Source organism: Lepisma saccharinum, chromosome 14 (genome assembly GCF_977018435.1).
Source record: "Lepisma saccharinum chromosome 14, izLepSacc3.1, whole genome shotgun sequence".
Taxonomy (NCBI): domain Eukaryota; kingdom Metazoa; phylum Arthropoda; class Insecta; order Zygentoma; family Lepismatidae; genus Lepisma; species Lepisma saccharinum.
This window is the reverse complement of record NC_139242.1, coordinates 31,006,640-31,024,301: the sequence shown is the minus strand read 5'-3', so window position 1 is coordinate 31,024,301 and position 17,662 is coordinate 31,006,640. Positions and strand designations below refer to the sequence as shown.

General features: G+C 41.0%; 1 protein-coding gene across 1 annotated transcript in view; it reads left to right on the top strand.

The window, feature by feature from the left end:
• LOC145998324 (polycystin-1-like protein 1) overlaps nt 1-17,662 on the top strand; it is a 395,827-nt gene that overhangs the window by 242,832 nt on the left and 135,333 nt on the right. Inside the window, exon 5 of the mRNA XM_083134729.1 lies at nt 7,555-7,851. Within this exon, the coding sequence (XP_082990855.1) occupies nt 7,555-7,851 (297 nt within the window). The remainder of the gene's footprint in view (nt 1-7,554; nt 7,852-17,662) is intronic.

Below are 17,662 nucleotides of genomic sequence, written 5' to 3'. Positions count from 1 at the left end.
AGCGATCGGCAGTCGATCTCGGGTTCGAATCCTGACCAGGGCATGATTTTTTTTTTTGGTCTTTTGTACTATAAAAATGACCTAACACCCCTTTCAGATGCAAAGTTTTCATTGGAATAACCGAAAATGATTTCTGGTAATCAAACATTTGTTTAAATGAGCAACAAACAGTCATTTGTTTGTTTTTGTTGTTCATCAGAACCTAATCCTTTTAGGATTTTGGTTAGAGTTACCATATCTAGTAAAAGTAAATTATATTTTTCTTTATATTTACTAAAACGCTTAACCAAACGCGTTTTTTGACTCAAAACAAATCAGTTTTTTTATGTTTAGACTTTTATCAGGATCCCTTGATTACAAGGTGTCATCTCTACCTTCACGCCATCTGGAGGTCGATGTTATACAGTATAGTATAGTAGTATACTCACTATTTGCTGCTTGCATTCATTGGTTGTTAGTTAAAATGCAAGTGTAGCGTGTGAATGGGAATATTCTTCCCGGAAATTACACACCAGCCCCATTGTTACCAACACTTCTATTCAGGGTTGGCAACAGTGACTGAAACTTTCAGCGTCAAATTATTATTTGCTAGTGTCTGATGAGGTTTTGTCACGTGTTCCGTCCTTTCGTGTGGAAGATGGTTCGCCTTCGCATGCGATGACGCCCACACCTCGCCCGAACAATTTCACACTTCAGTTGCAGCCATTTCCCGCTCAGACTGTTTAAAAAGTTCCCCGACGCTGATGAGTGGAGTTAACTCTCTTCCCGGAATCGCTCGGGGGGCAAAAAAAAAAACTGTGAAAAGACTGGCTGAGATAAAGGCGTGCACGTCTGCGCCTCGAATTTTAGTCCCCAAGACTGTCAGGCCTCGTGGCTGGGGCCTCGTTTAACGGGATATTCAAGCCCCTTCATGCATCGTACATGCCATGATCATACAGGGTGAGAAAAAAGGTGGTGTGCATCTACTCTACCATGCAAATATATAAGCATAGTTTCGCAGAGGTGGTGCCTGCCAGGCCCGCCATCTTTTGTTTCTCGATTTTTCAACTGAATGTTTTTGTAAAAAATTGAAAATAAATTACACTGTTCCCTAAGGTGTTTCCAATGTTTCTAACTATCTAGGACAATTGCGATCATTTTGTCGGTGAAGGTCATTTTTCAAATTAATGGTAGGATCAATTGCGACGACCAGGACCTAACCTAACCTAACCAAAGGCGCCACAGAACTAATAATGCTGTAGAAGGTTGGAACAACAAAATAAATAGGTGGCTTGGAAGACCGCATCCAAAAATTCATCATGTTCTGGCCTGCCTCAATAGGCAAGCAGAAGACATCAACATCAAGTGCATGCAGATGGAACTTAGGCCGTGTCCGAAATGTGCAAGACCGTACTTGAAGCGAGCATCCTCCGAGTATGGTCTTGGACTGCGGTCTTCCAAGTCGTGGACTGGAACTGAAAGTCTTTCGAATTGCACTTCGACTGCAGCGCCAAATACGATCAGTAGATAAAACTTAGTACTCGTTGTTTTCCCCACGGTTTAAACAATTGTTTTTCACCATAGAAATCACAAGCATTTTCAAATGTTCGTACACATACATTTCTACACATTATAAGAACTTTAACCAACAACTTGCTGGCCCATAACTTATATTTAACCTGTGTTGCTGGCTTTCTACCTCCGTGATTTTAAACAAATGAACAACGAGTGTGAAAATCACGTGACCTAGTCAGCTCCCGTCTGTACTGCAAGCTGTACACTTGCGTACTTTTGTTCTTAGCGCTTTCGAACTGTACTAAGTGACGTCACTTCCGCTAAGACCATACTTCAAGTCCGTACTTTGTACCTTTCGGACAAAGCCTCGATCTAGAACGGCAGAAAAGGAAGGACCGTGACATTAAAATCGATGAGAGAGTTGGGAAGTGTGTTCGCACATATGAGGTAACGGGTCACTTAGAAGATTTAAAATGTCATTGCAATTGTCCACCCGTCCTTTCACTACTAACTGTGTTCATCGCAATTGTCCGGCTACAGTTTGTACTACTTCTGTTCATAAAATGCTAATGATAACATACATAGGAGGCACAATTCACGTGGTGTTCCTATATTCCCTTTCATTACGAAATACATATTAATTACAAAAAACCGTACATATTCCACCGAAGAGACGGCTTATCTGATGGCGTATTGGTAGCGTGCTCGCCTTGTAATCAAGGGGTCCGGGGATCGATACCCAGTGGAGGCATATAGTGGTTCGGATCCCACTTTAAACTGTAGGTCCATTCCCGATTAGCCTTACTATGAATAAAGTGGACTTAATACACCAAATCAATCAATCAATCGTCGCCTTGTAATCCAGAGTTCCCTGGTTCGATAGGCTATCGGGTAAATGGTTGTTCGTATTCAACTCTAAGCCGACCTCTATGGCAGAGTGGTTACCACAGCGCGCTACGACGCCAGGGGTCCCGGGTTCGAATCCCGCATGGGTGTTCTTCTTCAATTTCCGCACATCATCACTCATCCTCATCTTCGCGATTAGCCAAAAGTGGCAGCAATGCGAGGTAAAGTGACTTAAGTCAATCAAGCAATACAACTTTAAACAGTAGGTCCAACCCAATTGTCTCAATTGACACAAAACTTCAGTAACACATTAAAGTGTATGTCATAAATGTTAAAGCTAATGATACTCTCTTTGCTGCACCGGAAATGCATGAAGGGGTACTTTTACCAGATGCTGTTTGGTGTGTTGCACTAAAGTACAACAGTCAGTGGCGTAGCAACCGCCCCCAACCCCTGCGTTGCGGAGTGGGGGGGGGGCGAGGTGTAGGGGACCCGCATTGGTCTCTCTAAGCTCCTGAAATTTTATATAATTTCACAAATCCAACAGATAGTGTCGGTTATTTAACAAAAGAAATACGAAGTAGACAAAAAGCACGTCAACAATGAGACAATTAGAACTCGAACTGATATGAGCACTAAATAGAAAAACACTATTTTTTTCTTGTCTGTGAACTTAGAATACGTATCAACAGAGTTACTAGATTGTACGAGTCAATGGGCAAGACAAAAAACTTACTGTTTTATTTTTTATGGGGGATGTGGTCGAGTGGGTTGCCAGTAACATATCATAAGACGATGTCTACGATAGAAAGCAGGGGCGTACTGGCTTAATCAGAGGAGCCCTAGCAACTTAACCTGTGAGCCCTCAGAAATGCTTGCTGATCGCCTCAAATAGGAAAGAAATACCTCATTTCCCACCTTTATTGATATACCGCTTGTCGGAATCTTCAGAGTATAAATTGTCTACAGTTATGAATTCAGTAGGAAGATTCAGTTGCTCGACCAGTCTGTTTTTTATTGCCGCACAATGAGTATCGGCGATTAGGGAGGGCAGTCGCCCCCCATTTTTTGCCACTTTGTCTCCTTACTATGCTATTATCTACAAAGGAAGAGTAAGCTGCCCCTGCCCCCCCTTAGTTTTGGAACCCAATAACCGCCACACCGACACAATAACCAATAAACTTGGTAATTACCACTAATATTAGTTTTGTGTTGTAATGTAACTTCCCATCTCGCCAAATCTCACCAAATTTGCAAAGCCTTTTCATATTCAAATGTGAACCGAGACAAATTTCCCACATAGATCACACCTGTTAAGTTTCAAATTAATTTCGATATTTTTAACTATAGTGTGACAAGGTACTTCAATTTTCTGCAGGGGCCCCAAATATTTTAGTTGCAAGGGGGGGGGGGGGCAGGAATCTTTGCTACGCTGCTGACAACAGTTGAACAGTTCAAACAGGAACATGCCAAAGACGCCAAAAGAACACGTCAGTTGATGCACCACATGCATTTCGAGTTGAACCAGAGATCTCCGCCGCTACCGAGGTCGGCCAAGTGGACATCCACGAATATGTTGGTGTATCAGCAACTCCTTCCGCTGGCGTTAACCTAAAGCTAGAAATGGGCGACGTTAAATAACCTCTTACGCCCTTTGCTTGCAATGAAAACTCCGTGAGAATTCGTCGCGTTGCAGGAGGCACGAAGGAACAACGATAGCTTCAAGAACAGTCCCTCCTGAAACAGATGAAAGCTACGCACACACTTCATTACTGCGCGAGAACGCGTTCTGTTCCTCTGGCTCAAACCCTGCGGCGCTGCTCTCGTTCATTTCCTTGCTTTCAAGAGAAAAAAAGACAACTCAGGAAAATATTTTCGTTGAACTTTTCTCGGATGAAAGAGAGGAGCAAAAAAAGAATATAAATTTAAGAGAGAGGAAAAACAGTCGAGCTATTTAATCGTGTTTGAGAAGAAAATGGAGAGAAAGGAACGTCAGAAGAGGGAATTTCACTTCGCGAGGCGGTAGATATATTTATTAAGCACACAGCTTTTGCGTACCGATATGAGAAATGGTCAGTTTGCCCGCCAGGTTGTTCACTTTTCTGCCCCCCCTCCCCCAAGGAGTCACCGAGAGAAGGGGGAGGTTTTCCGGTTTTCCTTACTGTTTCTGCTTCGAATTTGTCTTCGTGGAGACTTCAATGCTGCTGCTACACACTGCTGTGTTGGATGAGAATGGTGTCGGGACTAAGGAAATATCCGAATTTATCCTATATTCGTATTATCCGGACAGTGTTATCGTTTATCCGTTTTACGGGCTACGTGTTTTCGTATTTCGCTGTACGTGTTTTCCACATATTTATCAAGCCTGTAATATCCGAATTCTCCGGATATGTATCCGTTGCAACGGCTATCGGACAATTTGAAATCCGAATATCCATTATCCATATTTTGTGGTCATCCATAGTCGGGACCAGACAAGACTTAACAGTCGGCGTCTCTTCACGTTTATCTTAATCTTGGTCTCATCTCTTACCTCGTTCTGGTTCGTCTCTATACGCAATCGTCTCTCGTCTCGAATTGCAAACTTTCACAGGGTCATCAAGGCAAAACGAATTTATCGTAATTAGGTTTTTCTGCTTGACGCTACGATTCGACGCTACAGACATTCGAGGAACACTATTTCATCCGGAATGTATACCTTTACAGATTCACAATTGCAGCTAATGGATCAGCCTCAAAATTTCCAGGGGGGGAAAGATATCTACAGGGTTGGATAAAAGTCGCTCTCCCCAAAAATTGGTTCTCAGTTTTCATACTTCCTTCATGAACACACACGTAAACGTCATAACTTGAACTTGGCAACCCTGATGTCCGTGTTTAATTTGTTTTCCTTGTTTGTAAGATTTTGAGGAAAGATATGAGCAATGTAAGATTTTCGGAACCCCCTCCCTCCCCCCCCCTCTCTCTCTCACACACACACACACACACTCTCTCTCTCTCTCTCTCTCTCTCTCTCTCTCTCTCTCTCTCTCTTTCTCTCTCTCTCTCTCTCTCACACACACACACTCTCTCACTCTCTACCATATCCCCCCTTATCATCTCTTTCTCCCTTCCTGGCGGTGCTTATGTGCATGTTTATCCCAACATTCCCCCTGAAAATTGAGACGAGAAAGATGAGTCGGATAGGCACGGAAGTAGGGGGTTCTCATTCTCGTTTTCTCCAGACGTATCCCCTCCTTCAGCGCTTCTCTCCCTCTCTCTGAGAAAGAGTAATACACCAATATCTGTCCCCTCCGTAGGTCTCTTTCCCCTCTTCCTTCCCTCTTGCTTTTTCATGTCTTCCTCTCTCTTATCCTCTGCCCCCCCTCCCCCAATGAAGAAAATGATACCGATAAGTAATAATAGAAGTAACAGACTAGGTTATATTTCCTCTGAAAAATTCTCGTACTGAAATAATTCTGGTTTCGCTTAAGTGTGGACACACACGTATAAAAGACAGAAATTTCACAGTATACTCACAAGTGTTTCCTATTACGACACAAACATAAGCAATTAGGGCTGAGCCGATACCACTTTGAACCGGTACCGATACCCAGCGAGATACCGATACTGAAGATTGCAACAATTAAAAGTTATTCAAAATATTGATTAATATAGGTGTGTAAGTATTCAAATCTTAATTACATGCATCAATTAAACAATGTTTTTGCTTTAAAATATCCAAGAATTACACCAGAAATTTAAATTATATGTTACGTTATCACTAAAGCCAGGATTAGTATGTAATTGCGCGTTCCATTCCTTTCTAGATACATACCTTGAACAGGAAAATGTCAACGAATTATATAACATGATTTTGCATAAGTTATGTTACATATTTTTACATATTTGCTAATTTACTTTACATAAACCAATATATTTCGGTATTTTCCCCATCTTGATCCTTTTCCCTATATTTTCGATCTCTGAAACTTAATGAAGAAAATTTGTAGCTCGTGTGGTGTCATATTTTCTAATGAATGAGATGCACAGTGCTTACGGTCACCTAAAATTGATTGTCAAGTAAAAAATCAGGCCGAAGGGGAGGGGGGGGGTAATACGGGGACTTCTATATCGAAAGTTGATGGAGTTTATCCTCCTCCCCTTCTGGTTACATATTTCCGTTTCGCTTTTAGATTTAGACAAAGCACCTAGAAACGTGTCGTCGGTGGACAAGAAAGCTACTTCCCTGTACGTAGCGAGTTACACAATATGTTCCGTTGTACAAAAAGTACAAAAGTAGCTACGTATTTTCATTACATTGTTCTTTCAGTAGACGCTTCTTTTCACAATTTGTTTGGAAAGCTACAAAGAGCGCTCTTACATATTTACATTTTCTACAATAATTTGCGATGTGAAAAATAATTAATAGTTGACAAAATTGGTTTCTTGAGTTTATAAATTTGATATACATTTTAATCTGATCTGAAGAACTTATGTCCTTATGTTGAATATGTTCAAATAAAATATCTAGCAAGATACTCTATTATTATTAATATTACATGTTTGAAACTACATATTTAGCTACATATCCTTTTGGTAATAAATATTTATGTACATATTTTATCAATTATTGTTACATATTTATGTACTATTTTGCACTTTGATAATACATAACAATCAGGGTTCTAGTTATCACAAAATAAAATTAATTGTTTTCACACAAGACTGATGCAAAATATATTAAGACACATCAAATTTTCCATAATTTTGAGGATAATTAGGCTTTGCGAAAGTATCGGATGTCATTTTTTGCGGAGCCCGTGAAGGGCCAAAATACCGGAAAAATAATTACAACCCATACTTTCGGAACAGATACATCGGCCCTAATGGAAATCTATCTGCAAGGAAGGGGCAAGGGCGATTTTAAGGCCATGAAAACTCAAATTTGGCTCCCAAAAGACCATAAATAGATCTTTGGTGAAAAATTTACAGAGTTGTCGCCATTAATTAGAAGGGGAGGTGTATCACTGCACGTAGACAACGAAACTTTCTCACGTTAAAATTACACAACGCTTAGAGATAAATGTCTTGCACTTCCACACAAGAAAAGTATGAATGGGATTTGCATGCATTGTTTAAGGCAAATATAAATCGGTTACACTCCCCCCCCCCACCTTCCTTATGCACTACAAGTTCGAGCTGACCTGACGCAGCAAATCTTTTGTTTTCCAGGAGGGAGAAAGACGAATTGCAGCGTCCACGTGACCTTCGGAGACGGCAGCACCGAGCGTTGTGACGTAACATCCGCCTCTAGAAGCAGGGGTGTCCAAGGTGCTCTACCAGGAAGCGAGTGCAAGTGCCGAGTGGCTGAAAGTGGGGACGGTCTGGTTGCCGTAAAATTGCAGCACGTTTACCGGAATTATGGGAAATTTCTTCTGTCGGTTCGAGTGAATTGTGGCGAGCGGTTTTCTCAGAAGTTTCACCTCCTCACAGCCTTCGAGAGACCAAGAGGACTACGCGTTGAGATAGGTAAGTGATAGTAGGTGTTTATGTCAAGGAAGTTATTTCTAAGCTTGCCACCTGTAAACAATGGAATTCCGGGAGATTTCTTAACAGCCTTCAAATCCTTTAGATTGAAATGTTCTGGAATCAGCTGTTATCTGTTTGTGGTTTTGCTACTATAGGCGTAACTTGGGACCTAATTTTGAGGGGACACAATCAGACTTTGGGCCTAATTTTGAGACGGCAGAATCAGACTTTGGGCCTAATTGGGGGGGGGAGCAGAATCAGACTTTGGGCCTAATTTTGAGGGGGCATAATGAGACTTTGGGCTTAATTTTGAGAGGGCATAATCGGATTTTGGGCCTAATTTTGAGGGGGCATAATCAGACTTTGGTCCTAATTTTGAGGGGCCATAAGCAGACTTTGGTCCTAATTTCGAGGGGGCAGAATCAGACTTTGGTCCTAATTTCGAGGGGGCAGAATCAGACTTTGGTCCTAATTTCGAGGTTGCAGAATCAGACTTTGGGCCTAATTTCGAGGGGGCAGAATCAGACTTTGGTCCTAATTTCGAGGGGGCAGAATCAGACTTTGGTCCTAATTTCGAGGGGGCAGAATCAGACTTTGGTCCTAATTTCGAGGGGGCAGAATCAGACTTTGGTCCTAATTTCGAGGGGGCAGAATCAGACTTTGGTCCTAATTTCGAGGGGGCAGAATCAGACTTTGGGCCTAATTTCGAGGGGGGCAGAATCAGACTTTGGGCCTAATTTCGAGGGGGGGCAGAATCAGACTTTGGGCCTAATTTCGGGTGGGGGCAGAATCAGACTTTGGGCCTAATTTCGGGGGGGGCAGAATCAGACTTTGGGCCTAATTTCGGGGGGGGGGGCAGAATCAGACTTGAGACCTAATTTTGAGGAGATACGAGGGGGTGCTGATAATTTCCTGGTTTTACCCAGAAATAATTGATAGAGTGATGGTACTACATATTTATTCAACATATTCCCCCCGAAGCCTAACACATTTAGCACATCTGTTCTGCAACTACTGTAGTCCCTGCAAATAAGTTCTTTGATTGCTCCTGAAACCAGCTCTCTGTGGCTTCAGTCACGTCAGAAATGTCACTAAATGAATCTCCTTTGAGATGTTTTCAGGTGTGGAAACATGTTATAATCAGAGGGGGCTAAATCAGGTGAATAGGGTAGGTGTTCGACTAATTCAAAATCCCGGGAATGGAATTTGTCCATCACAATGTTGGCCTTGTGTACGTGGGCATTGTCCTGTAAAAGCAAGATGCCTTTCGTCAAACTTCCCTCGGCGTTTCTTCTTGATAATCTCCATTAATTGACCCAGAAGGGTTGCGTAGTATTCACCAGTTATCGTAGAACCAACCTGGTAGTCCAGCATCAAAATCCCATCCCTGTCCCAAAACATTCACGCCTTCTTGGATGACTTTTGTGCACAAAACTTCTTCGGACGGGGGACCCCTTGTGGCGTCATTCCATGGACTGATCCTTGGTCTCGGGATCATAAATATGTAGCCACGTTTCATCCTCACTCACTAATCTGCACAAAAAATCCTCTTCACCAGCACGAAATCGAGCTAAATGGCCTCCGATGACTTCACACTCTGCCGTTTCTGATCACTGTTAAAGCATTTCGGAACCCATTGGGCAGAAAGTTTTCTCATGTCCAGTACATGAATCCTACACGTTCCCGGGAGATGTTCATTATCTCGGCAATCTTTTTGGCTGATATTCGCCGATCCATAAGAATCATGTCATGCACAGCACCACATGTTGCCAGATCCGTCAACGATGAAAGGCTGAAATGTCCAGTCGTGAATCGAGGTCTCCAGGTGTTTATGGTGCTGTATGAAGTACACTTATCTCCCAGTGTTTGTGACACCGTGAATGTCCTTCGCAGACGTTCCTATGAGGAACAGAAACTTGATCACACCCCGAACCTCCGGTGTCGTGAAACTGACTTGTGCATCCGCCATGACTACTTCAAACCCGAAAAATATAAAGAAGCTATTACGGGAGGAATATTATTTTTGCACCATAATATACTCATATTACACACTTCCAAATGAGATATGGATCGCGAATGGGAAACGATGGGAAGAGAGCAAATCCAGGAATTTATCAGCACCCCCTCGTAGAATCAAACCTGGGTCTTAACTTTGGTGCAAGAGACTCGAAAAGTTTTCCATCCATAAAAACAGGGTCCAGGATTATTTGCTAAATAACTGCGACGTTTGCGAAATCACAAATATTACTCTTTATTACTTTGCTCCTGAAAATTTTGGAGGGGGGCAAGTGCACCCCCTTGCCCCTGTTAAGTTAAACCTATGACCAGGCCCGTAGCTAGAACTGATCTCCAGGGGGGGCTCACGGGTTATCAGGGGGCTTTGTAAACCAAGTCCATTTTTCAAAAGTTTAACAGTATTAAATGAAGGTAAATTATGTGTGTCGGGGGTCATTAAGTTAATTTAAGATATACAAAACGTAGAAATATCATACAAATACTACAGTTATTTCTTCTAAAACATTTTTTGAAGTGTTAATGACTGCTACTGACACCATCCCTTAGTACCCACTCCATACTATTTTTGATGATAGATATTTATATCATACATGTTAAAATGTATGATATTCACTTCAATCATAGTGCTTATCGTACATTCCACCCCCGGCCGAAGCAATAAAACTCCCATTCGTTCCCAAAACTTTTGTTCACATTTGACGCAGATGTGGAAGGAATTTGGATAATGACGTCTAAGTCACAGATTTCTGTCAAACGAGAGGCTGCAACAAGGGCAGGGAAGGTACAGATAGATATAGAAGGCTCCCTATGAAGGATCTTTCTAAAGTCTAGAGGATCTTCTAACACTTGCCGCTGCTTAGACTTTTGCTCATAAACAAGATGAACGAACGAAGTTGGGAACAAAATAATAGATATGTATATTCTGTCTATATTTTCACTCTTACCTCAAACAAATTAGAATACAAAATAATTTTACCTAATGTCCAGGGGGCTTGCGGCAGTGTCAGGGGAGGCTGGCGACCTTGCCAGGGGGGGGCTCAGCCCCCCCTGGCCCCTGCCCGGCTACGGGCCTGCCTATGACAGTGAATACAAAATTGAATAATCTTAAAACACTCGAGCAACCACAATTTGTAAGCAAACAAAACAATATACTACTGAAGCCGTAATATTATAACTAGACCTCGGATTTTCAGGTTCTAAAAGGTGAACTTTTAGGTTCCTAAAATAGGCTCTTAAAATCCTAAAATATGTTCTAAAAATCTTAAGTTAGGCTCGAAAAATCCTGAAGTAGGTTCAAAAAACTTTATAAGTTAAAAATTCCTGAAAAATTCTGATAGGTATAGTCCCCTACTATATTGGAATACGCACTATCTTGCATAACGTTTGTGTGTTGCCTAACCCTACGGCGATGGCAGAACTTATCATTGGAATTTTGCTCTTAAAATCCACTCTTCGCCGCATAGTTAGGCAACAGTCTTTCTTCATGTTACCGTAGTCAAACTCCGCAATTTTGTCTTCGAGGCCCCAAAGCACCGAAGAGACGCGAAAGTGAGCAAGACCACACGAATCAGACCACTTTGGAATGTACAGTCAACGGCAAAGATAATGGTAGGCAAATTGTCCAACACTATTTTCATTACATTTTTATTCTACGTGCTGTGTTGTTTTAAGGAATGAAACTATGTTGGTTCAAAGCAGGCATTGTTCTCTGCTTATTGACGTCATTATTTCAATTCATTGTCATCACATTGTGTAATACAAACCGAATGAAAATGGTGGTGGACAATTCGCCTACTGTTTCTTTCGCCGTTGGGTGTACAGGTAAACAGTGGCACCAGACATTTTGCTTTGTTTAGAGGTTTGAAAAATCACCATGGACTTGGATGAAGGGAAATCGGCAGAGAGTACTTTTCAAACACGTTCGTCATTGAATTTTTTCGTGACCAAACAAAGCAAATACCTCTGTGTGATATAAAAACCCTGTAAAACCTTTAAAAATATACAAAAACCTAAAAAAAAGTTTGATTTAGGCGCATAAACCTAAAATAGGTTCTAACAAGCAAAATAGTTTTTTTAGGCACTAAAAAACTTCATCAGTTGTTGCGTTTTTTAACGAAATTCTGACATAACGTATTATTTCTGACATACCTGTAAAGGAAAAAAAGGTTAAAAACCTAAAATTCGAGTTCTAATTATAACTACTATAAATTTATTTATATCAAAAACTAAGTTTAAAAATTAGCATTTGACATAGTATCTGAGATACCTGGTTCAAATGACGATGCAGTTGCCTCTTTTCCGAATGAAATGTCTTGTGTCGAATAATTTCAATTGAACTTGTACTTTACACCACGCACTGGTAGCATCATTCATAAGGTTCTGATTTTTAAGTACATAATCATGGAATTCTATGCACATCATAGTATAATTATAACAAATTTGAAGTTCAGCTTTCAACAGTTCCATGATCATTTCACGTCTTGGCGTAACATTGTGTTGAAACTTAACAGTGATCACAAATAATATTGTGAAGTTTTAACTTTTTGCTCATGGTGAAACATTTGAAGGGTTTGGGATTACATGGATGGGAAACTTTCAATTTTAGGAACATATCACCTTAGCTGGCAACACCCGAGCACATTGCACCAAACAATGAACAAGTGAAGTTTTACCAACATCGACACCTGTCTGTGCTTTACCTCTTGATGATAAATTTGAACCCCATATTTGTCCAAATAGGCCAATAGATGGTAGTTACTAGAAACGTAACTAACAAAGAATATTTATACACAAACACAAGGAGATATAATATATAAATGACGAAACTAAGGTATTTTAAGTGGATCACACTCCCACAGAACAGTTGGTTTCATTTCCACATCTAATTTTTGTTTTATTTGCTTATGAAAAGAGGTTCCCATAAATATGTCGTTAAATTTGGCATTTTAGGATGAGAGAAAAATCACGGTTGAAGTCAGGTGTGTAGCTAGGTGGAGGTCTACCAATATCTTGTTTAAATAGTGTATAGTGGTAATTAATTTTTACTTACCAAGATTAAACATCTTGTAATCTGAGAAATTCATTTTCAGAAGTTCTACCCCCCTCCCCACCTTTTTCCCTTCAGATGGCGGATGCTCAATGCTCATACATAAGATATGACCCCCCCTAAAGAAAATTCTGGCTACGGGCCTGGTTGAGGTGTCAATTTCATTACACAACCTGGAAAATTATAGTCGTTGTATTACTATTTAGAAATGCAATTATACTCACGAGTAGTGTTGCCGACGGGACGAGACGGGACAGGCTTTTAAAAATTCGAAACGAGACGAGATTGATCATGTGTCCCGAGACAAACGAATATTTTCGAGACGAGACAGCATTTCACAGCATTTCCACGAGACGAGACAGGCCAAAGTCTCGTCTCGTGGGCAACACTACTCACGAGAAAGATCACGAATAAAATGTATGACATTTGGATTGATAAATACATTGAAAGTGTGCTAGTTCGCGTGTGTATAGAGGCGAGTGCATGGAGAAGGAGGGGTGGGATTGAGAAACTGCTATTGTAATATTGGAGGATTTCTACCAAAGTGATTTAAACGACTACATTGCAAGAATGTGGCTCTCCATTTAATCTAAATGGCGGTTCGATAACTAATTAAGGTTCATTATTGTTTGTGTCGATTGATTGATTTAAAGTTGTTGAGTGCGTCGGCACTTTAAACCATATTGCACCCTTTCAATATATAGGGGGAAGATCCCCTTATAAACCTTGATAAAGTTTAAAAAAGCAAGTTATAAAGGGCTTGCATGGACAAACACAACACTCAGAAACATTGGAAGAGGTCTGATCTCAAAAATCTAAAAACATTGGCTAAAACACTGACAAATCCTTGGGAAGGTTAAAACCTGTCTGAGGTAATTAAAATAGTGCGTTCCCATGGTTTTGATGGGGGTAAGATGCCTTTTCTATATCTAAATGTCCTTTAAATAATTTTACGGTACGTTAGTATAATACAGGACTAAGCGTTAATAGAATTCATAACTACCCTTGTCATATCCCTGTTGTCGACATTCGTAGACCAGCTACAGCAAGTTAAATTTGTGACCATGGTCAGTTACTGCCATGGTGCACCTATGGTGTGGACAGCGATGTTCCCCGAAAGTAAATCAACCCTCTTTGGATAGTTGTGAAACCATAATTCGAAGAATTTCTCTCACGAGAAGGGGAAAAGGACTGAAATGCTTTCAGGAAAAAAGAAAGCAAAAAAGATTGTTAACCAACTTCCAAACCTCGTTTGCTCTCAGAACAGAGTGCTGCGGGGGACACGCTTTGTAAAGAGTGGAGGAAGAACGGATTAAGGATGAAACATTTAACAAGCAAAGAGCTGGAACTTGGTTCACAGAAGGGGACAAATGAGGCTTGTAAAATGACGTCATTACATGTGGCAAGACTCGTTTCAACTGTTTCTCTCGTGAATCTCGTCATCATCCTATTTATAAACATTTAGTATAACTACAGCGCCTTGAATACGTAGTGTGGAAAACGACCCACGAAACTGGTTCCCGAAGACAACATAAACCTTTGGGTTTAAGAAGGCTAGAGAGTCAGTCTCCAATAATTATGATATATCCCTCCTAGATAAAAACTAGTTTTGCAAAATTTCTCCAATTATAAATTTGCTATATTACACTAAAATTTAATTAATTGTTATGGCGTTACAATCGAATGCACCAAGATTCAACTCCCAGCGATTCAGATTAAACTTTTATTATTTCCACAGAAAAATATATAATACTCTTACATTCTGTTATTTGTTGAAAGTTTTTCACGTGGAAATCTATTGTAAGTCGAATTTTATTTCGTTCGCAAGATTTTCATTTGTCAAAAACTGTGAAATAGTAATCCAGACAATTATTTAATTAGAAAATTAACGTTGTGCGAAAAGCATAAGTAAATAGCATGCGTAACACAAGAAGAAACATCGCAAAGTGATTCCGGACGTCAGGTGTTAGATTGTGTACTAAAGTTTATTTTGCTATGTTATTAGAATATAAATAGTATCCTGAGAGATATTTCATACCGAGGCGACAAACCACAAGTGTCGCTTGGAAGCGAGCAGTCGGTAATCAATGCAGCCTTTCGAACAGTAGGGACACACACAAGCTCTGACAGCACAGTTTCCTCAAGGAGATTTTAGACCAAAGCGACACGCGACAAACTATACGGGGATTTCACTCCAAAGCTGCACGGGCTCTTCGGTCCAAGACAGCTTTCAGTCCGAAGCGACGCGCGACACATGTCACTTGGAAACGAGCCAATCAAAATCAACGTTTCACACCGTTGCGGCATGACGAGCAGCACAGGCCATCGTTCGGTTGGTGAAATCCTCAAGCGATAAGTGCCGCTTGTCGCTTTCGTGCGCAATATCCCTAAAGCAAGACACTCATTGCATCGCCCATGCGCAAACAACAAACCACGTCAACATGTTGCAAGCTATTGAAGAAATGGCCCAGTTTGAGCGACACGTGCGGCTTATCTGTTGTTCGCACAGTTCGCAGCAAACGCTGTCGCTTCGGTCTTGAGTACCCTTCCTTTAAACAGCTTTCCGACCGAAGTAACAAGTAGCACGCGAATACGACACATGAACATGTTCTGAACGTGTCGCTTGCTGAACGGTTTGCTGTTTGGACCCTCATGCGCAATGAATGCTATTTTACAGTCTGGAAGTGTCTGTCACTAGTCGCATCAGTGTGAACATCCCGTATCGCTTGTCCCATTGGTCTGAAAGTTTCCTTACACTCTTGTCGTTGGCAGTAAGGAAGTTTTGCGGGTTTCAATTTGTCGTTTCATGCAATCATCAGTTATCATCGCCACGATTAGTTTCAAGTGGAAGAAAATATACAGTAAATATAAAAAATACAAATGCTTCAGTGTGTATGTCTTTAAAAGAAATGATGGTGATGATAATAATAATGAACCTAATTCATACACAAAAAAATAGTTACAAAGAGTATTCCACGCGTATATTTTTTCCCGTATTATTAATGAAAGTCCCGATAACAGGACGTGGTAGACTGTCTAGAATGTTCGTTAATATCTTCACCACCACTGTACCTAATATCATAGCAATTGTCACATTCATAGAAATGCTTAATGTAAAAGAATCAGACGTTGCAGCAAAAACTCAATTTACTTCATTATAAGCAGACGAATGCCACGTAGCGGGACTGACACCAGCGCCTCTAGCGGTATCATATTCGAGTGGAACCCGTCAGAGAGCCCTGAACAGTGCCGTTTTCCACACTACGTATTCGAGGCGCTGTAGGGGGGAGGAGGGCAGGGATTTATCCAGAATCTTTCATCTGGGGGTTAAGGGTGAGTTTAGAGGTAATATGACCATAAATTGTCCCTTCGTGAAAAATTTTAGGGGTGTTAAGAACATTTTAGGGAGAGGTGGTTAAATCACTGGAGTGCGGCACAGTTTCAGGGAGGCTTTCAGACCGAATTGACAGGGCAAACTGCACAGGTCGCTTGAGTTTCGTGCCACTCTGACTGGGCACGTGCCCATGTGTTTGTGTACGTCTGTTGGTTGCGCATGCAAAGTGAATGCCTCTTGTAGCCCGTGTCGCTGGTCATTTAATTTCAAAGTTCCCTTGGGATGTTTCGCATCGCGAAGACACACGCGACACATGCCACTTGGGAAGGTACTCATCACACTGTAGCGGCATGACATGTCACTTCGGTGTGAAACCTCCCCTAGGGACACTCAAATAGGGGTCTTCTGCACACATGACCCACTGTGGTACCACTGAATACATTTGTAACTAGTAAGTTAGGTGCAACATTCATAGGAAAAATATAACTAACTTTATTCTTAAATTTGCAAATAGTGTAAAGTTGTATACCTGTTGGGAGCTGAGAAGACTGCGAGGCTGAGGAATGCGAAACTGACCAGCCTGTTGTCGCTGTGCATCCAGCTCGTCTTCCTTTCAGGGTGGCAGCGGCATAAATAAAAAAAGGCATGGTATTCTACGAAAACGCATTGCAAATTAATGGAACATATTACGTAGTAACAAGTGAAAGCAATACTAATAATGGAATAAAAACTTCACAAATCAAAGCAATCTGCTTCCAACGTGACTAAGAAAGTAAGGGTGTGTGCGTGCTTTTTGTGTATTTCCTAGCGCCTTGTTAATGCTTCTTTCCTGGACATGGATCAAGTAATTTTAACTTATGCAGAGTAGTAAATTTTCTCTCTCGTTTGTATTTACATTTTGGTATGTAGCATCGCTTTTCTGCAACTTTCGGATTAAGGAACATGAAGTTGTAATGTCTCGGTCCGAGTGATTTATCCACCAACTACGCCCTAACACACTGCACATTTTTTGTAAAAGGACAAATTTATGGTTATTTTGGCTCTAAGTATACCTTTTCACACCCATAAACACAAACTTACACCCCTCAAATAAAAAATTCTGAATAAACCTTTGCTCAACCCCCGAGCCGGCTTTCCCGCTTTTCCTTACATGTTAATTCTATTGATAGTTAACCTTCAGCGACCCAGTTTACTAGATATAGTCAACTCTATACATATACATTTACTTATACACACACGCCAGAACATTCATTCGATTTTTAAAACAAATTTCTTTCCGAATACACGGAAGAAGTGTGAATTCCTATGCCGTTGCTGGTCTTTGAGATGTCCCTAGAGGCCAGCATAGTGTGCCTTTTACCTACCCACTGCCCGCTTGCACGCGATAACAGGTTTACCTGCTCGCCTGCCCACGG